Source organism: Arachis hypogaea, chromosome 3 (genome assembly GCF_003086295.3).
Source record: "Arachis hypogaea cultivar Tifrunner chromosome 3, arahy.Tifrunner.gnm2.J5K5, whole genome shotgun sequence".
Lineage (NCBI taxonomy): Eukaryota > Viridiplantae > Streptophyta > Magnoliopsida > Fabales > Fabaceae > Arachis > Arachis hypogaea.
In genome coordinates, this window is record NC_092038.1 from 2,352,503 (window position 1) to 2,367,465 (window position 14,963).

Sequence of the window (14,963 nt, forward strand, 5' to 3'; positions counted from 1 at the left end):
ATGTCAAAAATTCAAATTTTATTATGGTAACTTTACGTGAAGTTAATACCTGAGAGCGGTTGGATAAAAAATTTAGTCAAATCAGCTAAATCATCTAACAATTCTTAGATATTAATTTTACGTGAAGTCGATTTCACCTGAATTTTTACCTTTTATTATATAATAATATGTCAAAAATTCAAATTTTACTATATATAATAATATGTAAATGGGACGACGCTTAAATGAAATTTAGAATAACAATAAATTAGTTTTTTACTTGTTGAAATTAAGAATATCATAAATTTATGAATAATCAAAACAAAAAAAGTTATTTATCATTTTCTCCTATTTTAAATTAGAAATCACTTTTCTAAACAATATTATATATATAAATAAATTAATTATTGTCATTTTTTATATAAATATACATATTATTTTAAATATATTTTGTACGTGTGATTGTGATTAATTGACTAATTATATATATTATTATTCTTATTTTTATAATATTATTTTACACATATTTTTATTTTATATGTTGCATGATTTATAAAAAATAATATTATTAACATAATTCTCTTTACATATACATAAACATAAAGGCATTAACTTTAATTAAGTATATTATTATATTAATAAATAGTAGTCAAACATAAAACATCACACCTAGATAAAAAAAAATTAACCACTTAATTTGATCATAAAATTATTTGATAATTTTTTGTGTTTCAAGAATAAATGTTATTTGATTTATATTATTTATTGTTTAACATATCAACGATGTAAATTTATTATATTGATTTTAGTTAATTTTTTTATATTATTAGTATTTTTAATAGCCATTTTTAGAAGTTAACTTAAAACCAAAAGTTTGCATTACTAACCTATCAAACAATGAATGACATAGTACAATGGTACAAATAACTTATTTATTATTAATAATAACCTATCCAAAATTTGCTACCTTTTAAATCTCAAACTTTATTTAATTGATCCCAAATTATTTACATATGACACCAAAAAAATTATTTACTATATAAACTTTACTATATTTTAATAAATTTTTAATATATTTGCTAGAACCTTATCCTAAAATGACTCAAATATAAACACACATTAAAAATAAAAACTAAATAAACAAATTTTTTATCAACGAATTATAAACCAAATAGGATAATCCTTTTATCCTTATTTAGGGCCTATTTAAAAAATTTTAAAAGTAATTTTTTTGAACTTTTAATTTATGAAAAGTAGTAGTATTAATGTCTAGTATAATTTTTAAAATCAAACTGCAGCTTTCTAAAAAGCTGTTTAGAAGCTGATAGAAAAGAAAAAATGATTTTTTTCATAATACTACTATTTTTTATCACATTTTTTTAAAATAAATACTTTTAAAACTAAAAATTTAAATAAAAAATAACTTATTTATAGATTATTTTTAATATAATCATTTATTACTTAAGTTATTTTTTCAAAAATAGATTAATTAAGTTATTTTTTTAAACTAAACCTTAAAGATACCTTTTTTTTAATTACTAAAACTAGAGTCTTTTAAAGAAGAAACGCGAATACATAGGCGTTTGGTGGATGCGAGGCAGGCTATCATATCCGCGTGAGTATGAAATGACGAAAATACCCTTTTCGGTACTTTGTTTTCTTATGTGACTTGTGGCACATTTGTTTGTTTAGAATTCATTTCCACCTCATATTGAACCCCCGAATATATTAGACCCTCTAACGTTGCCCACAACTTCCATCAAAACCCCTCCTTCTCTCTTCTTTCTCTCTCTAAGCTTCAGTTTCTATAACACTCTTTCTTGATTTCCCTGTTCATTCTCTTGGGGGGTTTTCTTTCTGTGTTCTAAGCTCAGATAGATTCATAGATAGATACAGCCCCTTAGAGAAAGAACATGAATTGCTTTTGTTTGTCAGGGAAATCAAGCAAGAAGAAGCTTGAGACTGATGATTATACCCACACTCAAAAACCCTCCAATCTCTCTCCTTCAGGTAAATTTTCTGTCTTCGGTTCGTGTTTTACTTGAATGTTTCTGTCATGAAATGCATTTCACTGACACAGAGAAAAAAGGCACCATTTTTGTTGTGCCCATTATCTGTGATCATGATTTTTTTTTTAATTTCTAAATGGGTTTGTTTGTTTTAATCTGAAGTTATTGGTTGTGGCTTGTGGGTATGTCTTGGACTGATCAAAGTTTTGTTCTTTTTTAGTCACTGGGTTTTTTCTTGTGAGAATTGTTGAATGGTTCTGTGTTTTCAATTTGGAAAGCGCGTTTCACTGGAATTATTACCTTTTAGGGGAAAAGAAAGAGAAAGATTACACTTTCGTATTGTTTGAATTGTTTCCAACAACATAATTAATTTTAGTAATTGTTATTCGGTTGTAACGCACCTTTATGGCAGTTTCTGCTAACTTTAATAAGCTTTCTCTCTCTTCTGGAATTCATTGAATGAGTTTTGAACGTTGAACGGTATATTTTTGAAGGCTCGGTAATAATGATCATAGTCATCACCATCATCAAGCTCAATTTGTTTTTTCTTTCTGGTTGATGGTTTGATCCATAAGCCCAAGCTGTGTGAATTGTTATTTTTGTGCCTTATTTGGCTTCAAACTTTGGTGGCTGCATTATCTGTTTTTTTTTTATTATATTTTTTCTTTAAACAATTTTGTATGTGCTATTTTGTTTGATATCTCTCTGTTTTGTGTTCTTTGGTGTGTTGCAGATAAGGTCAAAGTTGAATTGAAACCAAATGTTAAGAAAGAAGATACTCCAAAGAATGATCAACTTGCTCAGGATGTGGGGAATTTGAATATGAAACAGGATGTTTCCATTGAAGGAGAAGACAGCGGTAGTCGGGCAGAGATATTCACTTTCGACGAACTTACTGCTGCGACCAGAAATTTTGCATTGGATTGCTTTTTGGGCGAAGGAGGGTTCGGCAAGGTCTACAAAGGATACTTGCAGAGAATAGACCAGGTTTGTGAAAAAAAAGTTGGGAGCAAAAGATGGAACTGCTGATGTATTGAACCTGATTCTACTCTTGTCATTTACTTGCATATTTATAAGGTTAATGGATTCATGTGGCATCATGTTAGATTGCGTGTTTATAGTTTCTTTGATTTGTAGGTTGTAGCTATTAAGCAATTAGACCCTAATGGACTTCAAGGAGTTCGGGAATTTGCCGCGGAAGTGTTGACACTGAGTAAGGCAGACCACCCTAATCTGGTCAAGCTGATTGGGTTTTGTACTGATGGAGATCAGAGGCTGTTGGTTTACGAGTATATGCCGTTGGGATCGCTCGAGTATCATTTGCTAGGTATATATTATCTCAATTTTCTTATTATAGAATACAATTATATGTTCTTTTGTCTCTGGTCCATCTCATTTCCTCTTTCTTGTAACTGTAGACCTTCCGCCCGGTAAAAAACCACTTGATTGGAATACAAGAATGCAAATAGCAGCCGGTGCAGCTAGGGGGTTGGAGTATTTGCACGATAAAATGAAGCCTCCCATCATATATCGTGACTTGAAATGCTCTAACATTTTGTTAGGTGAGGGGTATCATCCCAAGTTATCTGATTTTGGGTTGGCAAAAGTAGGCCCGAGCGGTGACAAGACACATGTTTCAACAAGGGTGATGGGTACATACGGGTATTGCGCCCCGGATTATGCGATGACAGGTCAGTTGACATTCAAGTCGGATATTTACAGCTTCGGGGTTGTTCTTTTGGAACTCATCACGGGCAGGAAGGCCATTGACCATACGAAATCCGGCAAAGAACAAAATCTGGTTGCTTGGGTATGTCAATGCTCTTTACCTATATTTATACTTAACTGATAACCCCTTGTTTGTTCACTTACCTTTGTAGTGATTGTTGCGAGCATAATTAGTTGTATTACTTTTGGTTAAGTTTGTGGTTACTTCTTTGTTATCTTCTCTCATGTTTCGAATTTTCGATGGTGTCCTATAATTTAATTGGCATGGGAAGTTAGTTAAAATATCCTAGTAGGGATTTATAGGACACTACTGACTCTTCTGAACCATTGCAGACAGATTAGCTTCTTTTTTGTTGTGAATTTTCTTTCAGGGACACCGTAAAGTTTGGCAGCTAGACATTTTTTCCAAATCTTGTTCATTTTATGCACTTCCCCCTTGAAAAACTATTAGACAATTAGTTAGGAGCTTGACCATAAAAAAAACCCCATCCCCCTCGCACTTTTTCTAAGATTATAATTTTAGTCATATGAAATTTACAAGTTTTAATCAATTAGTCTGAAAGAAGGTACATTCAATGTTTTGCCATAGTCTTGAAATACTGTTACAAAAAGGTAATACTATGTATGCATGTATTAAGCATGGGGACTATGCATCTTAATAGCTCGAGCGATTCCATGCTGTTCAAAGCGGTGCCTAGGGTTAACCTTAGCCCATCAAGCATCTTGGTGAGGAAACAAAACCCGATCTGAGCTCTCACAGTGAAGTGAACATCCTCTCTGCCACATTGAGCTCAATGCTTGGTGGTATGCCTTTCCTTTGTTAGTCTCTCGAAAAATAATGTGTTCTAATTTTCATGCCCTTTTTTGTTTTAAGGTAACCGGCTTCGGCTGTCTGATGCCGTAATCTAGCATTAAAAAGTTTCCATATTCCCATTTTAAGCATGCCGACTGCATATACCGCACACATTCTATCTCATTTCTGTATGCTGTCAATTTATTTTCTGCTTGATGATTTGTGTGAAGTTCAGTTACCAGTTTGAGAACTATGAACTTAGAGTACTTGTTATTTGTTTTTCAGGCAAGACCGTTATTTAGAGACCGGAGGAAGTTCTCACAAATGGTCGATCCTTTGCTTGAAGGGAAATACCCCGTGAGAGGTTTATACCAAGCTCTTGCTATCGCGGCGATGTGTGTTCAAGAGCAGCCTAACATGCGGCCGGTTATAGTTGACGTCGTCACAGCTCTGAACTACCTCGCATCGCAGAAGTACGATCCTCAAATTCCTCCTGTACAGGGCTCTAGAAGAGGTACGAATTCTCCGAAAGCGAGAAGGGATGATGACGGTAATGAGAATGAGTCAGAGAAATCTGTAAACTAGGAAAGGTAGGTTAGATTGGTATATTTGTCTCTGTTCATAATGTGAATGTGCCTAGTTATCAATTTTTGTTTGATAGAAAGATAACTTGGTGCCTCAAATGTAAGTCTTTCACATACAGAAAAAAGAACCCCAAAAAAAAAAAAAAATCACCTTTTTAGAGTACTCCTTGGTGTACATTCGAGCTTATCTTGTTCTATAAAATTTCTCAGCTCCTTTCATCATGGTCTCTACTATAGCTTTTTTCTTCGTATTTCTTTTAAAATTAATTTTGAAACATGTTACATGCTCAATAGATCTCAATAGGAATCCACACCAAATATTGAAGAATGATTTGTATGTTAGTAAATAGGGGATGCTTCCGTAAAGACGCGTAAAATGTCTTTTTGTAAAGACACTTTCGTGCCGCGTTATTATTGGACGTATTAATGAACTGGTTATTTTTTAATTTCTTAACAAATTAGAATAAAATTAATCTTTTTTACGGATCTAAATTTTTAGGAATTTAAATGTCTGCAAAACAAAAAGTTAGAGATATATTTGTCTTTTTATCAAAAAATTGAAAGATATTCGATTTAGATTATTTAATTCGATTGGATCGAATCGGGTCTAATAATTATAATGTAAATAATTAGGTTTATTATTATTGTTATAATAAACTGATTTTGTTCTAATTTATTAAAAAAAATTATTAACCGATTTAATATAACACATATAAACATTTAAAAAAAATATTTTTAGTGTTTTTATTAAAGTGGTCTCCTAGTAAAAAATGGATACCACAACCCATGACAAATATCATGAAACTATTTTTTTTTTCTTTAAAAAAATGAGACAAATTTTAGTTGCAATTTTGAGTTTGAATTTAGAGTTGATATTTCAAAGAAGTCTTCTCTATTTGTTTGAAACACTAAATCTAAAACCACTTGGACAAATCTTAGGAGAAGCAAACAAAATGATGATCCAACTTGTTGAATGGTGTTGTGCACTTGTGCCATAACGATAAACAATACAAATCAATAACTATAATTTAAATAATTTCATGTTTTGATTACGTAAGTATCAGATTACATTGATGTATTTACTAGTAATAATGTAATATAAATCGATTCATTCTTAATGAAAAACAAAAAACATCTTTAAAATGAATAAATATAGAGAACTAATCTTTAATTAGTTAATATTAGTCATTTTTTAATTATAAAAACTTTTATTTTTTGAGAATTTAGATTTTAAATTTTAAGTTTAGAACTGAAGATTTAATATAAAAATAAATAATATTAACTTAAAAAAATTACTTCTCTAATTGAATTTAATATATGTAACATTTTTTTAAGTCCATATCCAAACTGTGGTATGAATGTAACAAATTTGATCCCAGAAACTATATATTTACCTAAGTATGAGTTATTTTCTATTTTATAACTCAAATTTAACACTATTAAAAAGAGTATATATATTTTTAAGAGAAAAGGAGAATTATGCAATGCAAATAATATAATAATATAGCACGTGAGTTGCACATGCGGACACTTTCCCGCCAAAAAGTTGTTAACGGGCGTAACAACCCTAGCCAGAAAACAAAATCACGAGCTTCTTCTTCCACTTTCATAGCTCTTCACCCTCCTTCTTCTTCTTCTTCTTCTTCTTCTTCTTCTCTACGTGCTTCGAGATGCAGCAGAGATCTTCAAGCTCGAGCTCGCGCTTCACGGGCGACGAACACAGAGCCATCAACATCGCCGCAGAACAGCAGCAGAATCAGCACACCAAGCGCCGAAAGACCACTGAAGACAACGAATTCCTTGACGGCCTCCCGATCTACCACCTCCGCACCGCAGCTCCCGTCCGGAGGGATTTCTCCAGTCGCTCGTCGCGCTTGCCGCCGGAGAAATGGATCCATGCTATCCCCGCGCTCGTTCTGCTCTGCCTCTTCACTCTCTGGTGGTTCTCTTTTCCAGGTACCTCAACGTAACTTCCTTCGTTGTTTCTTCAATCTCATATATTCCTATCGCGCGTGATGTTCTTTCATGCTTATTCTCTTATTATCTTTCCTTATTTGGCCGGCCATGTTATCACGCTCAAGATTTGTATTCAGATTTAGGATGCAAGATTATGTGAAAATAGAACAAGACGCAAGTAATATTGTTCATTTATGCTGCTAAAATAGGACAAAATGCATTTATCACAAATTTCTAGTATCAATTGCGATGCAATTGCTTGCTGAAACTGATTGGTTTGCCTCTCAACGTATGTGTTGATTTGGAATTGAATTACGTTCGTTTTTGTTGAGTGAAATCTTTTTTCCTTTTTCTATTCTGAAGCAGTTGATGTGGAGATCAATAATGGTAGGATTACAACCATAAGGCAGATCAACATGCCGCTACCTAACGATTCTCGTATTGATCTCACAATACTCGCAGTTTCAACAGCATCACCGATTCCTTCAATTCCTCAAAATGTGTCATCCGGCGAGGACGAAACAAACTTGAATCCAGCAAGTTCGCCTAATTGAAGGATTGGTGCTATCTGTTTTTTTTTTTTTTTTCCGGTAAGAATTTTGAACTCTCTTTGGATGAATTTCAGGAACTTCTTACATAGAGTGCATTACAAGAAAACTATAACTGCTGCTACATGCTTTGTTGAATTTACATACAATAAATTAAAAAAAATGGTGAAAACTGTAGAAACTCTAGATTTGACATGACATCATCATCAATATGGCATAGCTGAATTTTGTGTTCTGTGCGCTATCTAATGCAGGTACGGCCAAGAATTTGGGCAAACTAACAGTAGTTTGGAAGATCGGGGTTTAGCCTTTAAATAAGCAACTCACTGGCCTCTCCTTCTCGACAACGTCCAACCCATAGGCGCATAGTTGACTTCTTGCGTGATGGCTGGACTCTACAACAGTCCCTCCTTGGAGACTGCAAAATAATACAAGCATATGGTTCAGTCAGTAAGAGAATCGTTTTCAATGTTTTGATATTGATTTTAGCACATATGTCAACACAAACATGTCATAGTAAAGTACACTCTCTGATAGAAATGAAAAGATATAGAAATTTTTACATGGTTGAATTTAATATGCTACACTGTTGCTATTGCATTCAAGATATAGTGAATGTGAGAAATAAGCTAGATAGCTAATTATAGAGCTAAGCTATAAATGACATACAGCACAGCAATCTTTTCGTTTTCACTTTCTTTTATGGGTTTTCTTGCTATAGGAGAATTTAAAAAATATACTGAAGAAACAAACCAAGTTGATAGTGTGTCATTATTGTATACTAAGCATGCATATGAATGAGGTTTGGAGTATCCCTACCCGTTGCCAGCGGAGAGGATCTGGCCTTTTTGAAACAATGATGGTATTGATTTTCTCTGGTGACTCCATCTCCCACTTGCACTCAAGACTCCTGGATCTCAAGCGAGAATAAGTGCCAATAATTCTCTTTCTGACTGGATCATATCGAGTTCTGTTCATGTAGTAAATAAAAGGTTTCTGACATGCGTTTTTGCTGAAAGGCCTTGTGTTGAATGAATATCCAGTGTAATCAGCTCTTCTGTACCAATTCAGGAAGGTCCGAGTGGGCATCTCTAGCTCTCGAGGGGACATGACTCCCCTCAGAACCTGAACGACATAGCCCCATGAAACTGAAATGGACCAATACCTTTTATTGTCAAAGCAGATTGATTGTTGCATTATGCTAGCCGAGTCTTGCTTCACGGCTTTCATTAGGTGTCGTAGTGATTCCACTCGATTCATGCTTGGGAATATTGGCTGCACTATATCGAGGTGGTGCAATGTCACTAGTGGGGTCACAGGATGTGCCCCTAGAAGTCCTAACAGGTCCCCGTACACATCATACTGTATAAGCAACCAAGATAGATATAAGCAATTTTCAATTCCCAATCCTTTCTGAATATCACTAATTATTTGAATATAACCACCACTGTCTTTGTTTTAGATATAGCATCTATTTACATACATTAGATTCATTCTAATTTACCTGGTGTTAATCATAAATTACCTGATGAAAGCCAGCTTCCTTGGTTACTGGGACACCTAGCTCAGCCATGCATGCTTGCATTCTGTCATCACTGCCATATAATGCAGGGTATCTCTGCATGCAACGATCTTGCATCTTTGCAAGCTCCCTAGCCAATGGATAGCTTATAGCGAATCCTCCTCCACCATATGCCATTGCATACGAGAAAAATATGTTCTGGACGTGGCTTTCGGATGTGCTTCCAACATAATAGAACTGTGTGTGGTCGTACTTGGACAGAACCCTAACCAAGTTATCAACCACAAACACTGTGTCATCGTCTCCCATCATGAACCATCTCACATCCTTCATCCCAAGCTTCAGCGTCTCCGTTACCACCCTTGAAATCCTCAATGCAGATCTCATTCCCTGTTTATTCGTGTATTTGAATTCTGATGTATCCGCTGAAACCCGAACCTGTGGTAACCCTTCGCTTGGATTTGTCTTCACTTTTTCATCCAACCACACCACCCCTCTTGTTTGATTAGGCTTCCACCACACCTTGATGTATTCCTTCCTTATGTTCCACAAATTTGATGATGCCGCTATCCCAAAAACAATGTGCTTAAGCTCTGTGTCATCTCTTTGGGATAACTGTTCAATGGGTATCTCTTCTTCATCTTCCTCTTCTTGTCGTTCCACCACCACAGGTACCACCACCTCTTCCTTCTCTTTTTTCACTTCATCATGAACAACAGTATCTTCAACCGTAGCAGTTATAGTTGTGGAAATGTTATTAGCAATCTCAAGTACACGTTCATCCGTGGCGTTTTCATCTTCTAAATTTCGCACCGCCGTGGGACAATTTTTCTTATGGCCTGTGAAGAGGAAAAGATTGGAAGAATAAAGGATGTATAGTAAAATCATGACAAGGATGAACCAAGTGATGAAGCGTTGCCTGAAAGAAGAGGGCATTTGGTTCTTCCAGTTTAATCTGTGAGATTAATCTGTTCCTCCTAATTAGTCCTTAGCTTCCTCAGTTCCTTTCTGGTTGTTGCATTACTATTTCAGCTCCCAAGTGTAGGGATGGAAGAAAGGTGGTGGTGACAAAGGCATTCAAACTCAGAATTGTTCGGATCGCACTGAAGGAGAGAGAGAGAGAGAGACAGGGGGGCATTGCTATTTTGTTTCCTCTATGGATTAGATGTTTGTGGGTGTGCTTCTAAGCCAAGGTTATTGTGTCATGAAGCGAAGTTGAATGCGGTTAAAATGGAAGCAACGTTGAAAGTTGCATTACATGTTTGGTTTCTAACATGTAGTACTAGTACCTCAATCTTTGTCCCAATTCGAACAAGGATCATCCTTTGGGTTTCTTTTTTTTTTTTTGGTCTGTACTCTTCATTTTTTTACCAGAAGAAAAAGGCATTCTCATAGATTATCTCAAAGTTTACCAAAAAAAAAAAAAAGATTAGCTGAAATGCTCTATCATTTGTTTTTGTTATGGCTCTATCATATCTTTGTGGACAGCTTCTTTCATGCTTTTGAAATTTTGGGCTGGACTCAATTGTATAAAGAGAAATATGTTTGCAATTTGCATCACTTTTATATATTTTGTATACTTTTTGTGGCATAAAATAAATTTGTCATTTTTATCAATTATTTTTATTACTAAAACAAATAATATATAATAAAAGTACACAAAAATAAATAATGTATATAATATTTTTCCTGTATAAAAATAGTGTCGCAACTGTGGCTCATTAGTGATTTTGGTCGTGTTGACCTATTTTCATGCAGCATACTAGTTTGGTAGGACATAGTATTCTCTTACAGGCCAAAGTTGTTTACAACAAAGAAAGAATTTTTTTTTAAATATAATATTTACACAACTTTAATGCTTATAAAATTAACTAGACGCATAATATGATGATATATATTCATGTGTTCCTAATTTCCTATCTTTGTCCATGAGCAATGTCTTTGTATCAATGAGGGTTAACTCTCTTCTATCACTTTGTTTATGAAAAGATAAAAATAATATATGAAACAACATATTAAAGTATCAATGTTGGAAATTGGAAATTGAAAACAATATATAAAAAATTGTGAACAAAACATATAATTGTGCGGATGAAGATTATTAGAATTACAGCTCAATTGTTCAATTCAGATTTAGTTTGATTTGATATCTCATCTATATACCTTAATACCTAGCCACTTTACTTTAACCTTCGATTAGATTCGGCATCAATCGACTCACATTTCGAATCATGTTAGTGGTCCTTACTGTTAATTTTCCTGATTTCTTTTAATTTCCCAGATCCACACGTACATTTGCTGTATGTGGATCTCTGCATCACTTGTCTTTATTTCCTTATTAGGGATGAAAATGAACGACAGAACCCATGTGGCAGTATAATCAAATGAATAATAATGTGAGGATCTTGTCGCCACCAAAAGTCCAATTATATGAAGAGCAATAAGTACTATCACCATTCACTATATAGTATTCACTCAGGACTAGAAGGAACTGCTGCAATCTGAAAGTGATCTAAGGCAAGCGACACTTGGGTGACAGGTAGAGAGGATAGACTTCAAATTTCATCTTAATTTTATAGTGAAAATTTATATATAGTTGTCTTTATGTGAAATTGATAATCGAACATTGTTAAATGATAATTTAATCAAATGAGTCCCGCTAGAGAGATAATGGACTATTTGTACAATGTATACAATGGGCTATTGAGTTACAAATACTATCTAGAATAATCATCCGAGTACTAGGAATGATAAACATCTTTCCAAAAGCTTAAACTGATTTTAGAGTTCATCAAGAATCAAACTCTGAACCTTTCGAATCTAGCATTCTAATTTTAAATTTCACATGAAAACAGTAATTTTTTCCTAATTTTATTCATTTATTTAAATTTCATCTTAATTTTACAGGAAACATTCACATATAGTTATTTAACGTGAAATTGACAATCAAGAACCGTTAAATGATAATTTAATCAAATGTCAAATTATTTAATAAATTTTTATTATTAATTTTACATAAAAATAAATGCAGATTAATTTTCTATTAATTTTATTCATTTGTTTAAATTTTTCAATTTGCATGATTTTTGCCTACATCCTGATCAATTTAACCTAATTTGTAAAAAATAAATTTATTTTCATTCATAATATTTAGTCATTAACACTTCGTAATATCAAATATTATTTAAATTATTAGCAAATAAAATTATTAGTTTAATGATATTAAATACTTATAAAAAAATAAAAAATTTGATTTAAATTTTTTTCTCGTTCATTTATACATATATTTTCATGAACATATACATCTCTACTAAAAATTATATTTTCCTTTTAATAAAACTTTCATATTTCATCATATAATAATGAAAAAGTCGGTGTAGTATTTATTTTTCCTCGCTTCGGTGTACGTAGTATAATTCAAAATGTGATTGAGCAGAGAGAATTGACTTTCTCTTAACTAAGTCTAAATATAAATCGTTGAGTTAATATTTAAAATGGTCTTTGAAATTTGATATCTGATATAATTTAGCCTTTAAATTTTTAATTGATTCAAATTGTATCATGAAATTTTGACTAGTATTTCAATTTGATCTTTTCGACGTTTTTCGTCACCAGAAAACTGACTTGACAATTTTAAATGACACATGGCACTGTAATAATTAGATGACATGACTAAAATTTTTCAAAACATCAATTTAACCCCTCACAATTTGAACATAAACCTAACGGTTTGATAAAAAAAAATTATAAAATAAAATAATAAATTACATAAATATCTTCGTCTTCTTCCTCTCACATCTTTTTTCTCTTCTTACATCTTCTTCAACATCTACCATCCAACAATCACCATTGTTATTATCACACTAACCACTGCACCACCAAAATATATTATAATCGATTATTAGATCTTAATGGTCTTTATAAAAAAAATATGAAATAATTTTGCAAAATGTCATTAATATCCTTTTTTTTATTATCTTTTTTAAATATAGAACCTCGAGTTCTTCCACCAACCTTTTCAAATGTGGCCATTGACATTCATGAAGGTTGAGGCGCTATGAATCTTTTCGACAGGGAATTGCTCTCCGTATGATCCTTCTTTCATGGCACTTTATCACCTATATATGTAACTAAGCATTGTAATTTGAGCTTGTAAATTTTCGGTCTTTGTTTTCTGAGATTTCAATTTTTAAATTTGTCAAATAGGCATCGACCAAAAATTTTACATCCATATTTATTAGGACTCCCAAGACTTATTATCCTAGATGTTAATAGAGATTTGGTGGTTTGAGATTAAAAAGTTAAATATGTGAAAAAATGAGTCAAATGAAAGAAAGAAAATAGAAAAAATAGCAGTTGTAATAGAAAAAATAAAATATAAGAACTAACATTCTTAAGCTTTTGTTGTGTATTATGTGAGATTATGTTATTTATGATAGGAGACAGGGAAGGAACAAACGAAATTGAATCAGGCGTAGTGATGTACAGAAACGAGAGTGAGAGAGAAAAAAAGAAGAAAAAAAAGGTAAAATTGAAATTTTAAAATAAAATTATTATTTAAAATATTTAAATATAAATATAATTATTATATAATTAATAAAATGGTTGAATCTTAACTATTAGTTCAAATTTTCAATGATTATGATTCAAAAAGAATTTTGAACCACCAAGAATCAAAATATACTTTACCCATTTAAGAAAACTCCTAGTATGTTAAATACAAAAATTATTTGTCACTAATAAAAATAAAAGTTTATCTATTTTGTGTCTTACGGAGACATGTTAAGTTTATAAATTAATAAATTTTTTATTAAAAATATAAAAAATTTTAAATTTTTAATGTATTTATTTTATATTTATTAAATGAAAATATTTAAAAAAATTTAATAATAATAAACTTAACATGTGTACTTAGTACACACATTAACTACTATGATTTGGGGGAATTGGGGCTGCGCTAGGTTTTATGTTCAAATTGTTAGGGGTTAAATTGATATTTTGAAAATTTTGGCCATGTCATCTAATTGTTACAGAGTCACGTATTATTTAAAATTGCCAAATCAACTTTCCGGTAACAAAAAATGTTAGAAGGGCCAAATTAAGACACGGGTCAAAATTTTAAGATACAATTTGAGTTAATTAAAAATTTAAGAACTAAATTGAGTCAAAAGTCAAATTTTAGAAACCATTTTAAATATTAACTCATAAATTGTTTTTAAGAATTTTTGCACTAACTATATATGTTATTCATAAAGCTAGATATGGACGAGTACATAGAAAAATTATTGAACATATTTGACCGTGATTTAAAAAAAAAAAACAATTTCCCTCGTACGTACTTATGCAACGGCCAATATGCATAATATACAAAGAAAAAGTATAAAGAGTTAATAAAATATGTGTATAATGTATATAATAAAAGTTTAGAGAGTATTAAAGATATAATAATTAGTGTTATTCTTTTCTATTAGCTTAAACTTTTGAAATAATGAATGGTATCATGACATGGTATTAAAGTTTTAGATTCGAAAAATTAAAAGTTTGATCCTTGGTGGTTATTTCAGATAATATGAATGATGTTTATTTTTTAATTCAATAATTCATATACATTGTACAAATATTTCATTGGCTCCCTACCAGACTCATATACAAATTCATCACATGGTTATGGGACCTCATCACCAACATTTCTGGGGCATCGCCTACTCATCGTTTTTATCTACTATCTTCATTTTTTAATATACATGTATATGAGTTGGATAATTCATTTTATTTTGACATTATTGTATTGTCTCGTATATATACACTATTCATCATATTAAACATTCACAAAAATTTAAAACT

At 31.9% G+C, this 14,963-nt stretch overlaps 3 protein-coding genes across 6 annotated transcripts; 2 read left to right on the forward strand and 1 right to left on the reverse strand.

Moving 5' to 3' along the window:
- Positions 1–1,660: 1,660 nt before the first annotated feature.
- Positions 1,661–5,315, forward strand: LOC112786704 (probable serine/threonine-protein kinase PBL7). 3 transcript variants are annotated; one of them, XR_003815603.2, is made up of 6 exons: positions 1,670–1,989; positions 2,722–2,975; positions 3,126–3,315; positions 3,407–3,798; positions 4,355–4,520; positions 4,795–5,315. XR_003815603.2 is itself a non-coding variant. In XM_025830078.3 (5 exons), the coding sequence occupies exons 1-5, from the start codon at positions 1,893–1,895 to the stop codon at positions 5,092–5,094; spliced, it is 1,233 nt and encodes a 410-aa protein (XP_025685863.1). In that variant the 5' UTR covers positions 1,661–1,892; the 3' UTR covers positions 5,095–5,315. The 3 variants fall into 3 exon arrangements, 1 of the variants encoding a protein (XP_025685863.1); XR_003194305.3 differs by having other exon boundaries at positions 4,379–4,520; XM_025830078.3 differs by lacking the exon at positions 4,355–4,520 and having other exon boundaries at positions 1,661–1,989.
- Positions 5,316–6,679: 1,364 nt separating this feature from the next.
- Positions 6,680–7,639, forward strand: LOC112786724 (uncharacterized). 2 transcript variants are annotated; one of them, XM_025830105.3, is made up of 2 exons: positions 6,680–7,049; positions 7,416–7,639. In XM_025830105.3, exons 1-2 carry the CDS (start codon positions 6,764–6,766, stop codon positions 7,601–7,603), a joined length of 474 nt encoding a protein of 157 aa, XP_025685890.1. In that variant the 5' UTR covers positions 6,680–6,763; the 3' UTR covers positions 7,604–7,639. The 2 variants fall into 2 exon arrangements, with proteins under 2 accessions (XP_025685890.1, XP_025685883.1); XM_025830098.3 differs by having other exon boundaries at positions 6,698–7,049; positions 7,413–7,603.
- On the reverse strand, positions 7,619–10,368 carry LOC112786695 (uncharacterized). Its single transcript, XM_025830066.3, has 3 exons — positions 9,123–10,368; positions 8,417–8,959; positions 7,619–8,015 (listed from the first exon to the last, which is right to left on the reverse strand). Exons 1-3 carry the CDS (start codon positions 10,053–10,055, stop codon positions 7,908–7,910), a joined length of 1,584 nt encoding a protein of 527 aa, XP_025685851.1. The 5' UTR covers positions 10,056–10,368; the 3' UTR covers positions 7,619–7,907.
- Positions 10,369–14,963: the final 4,595 nt, after the last annotated feature.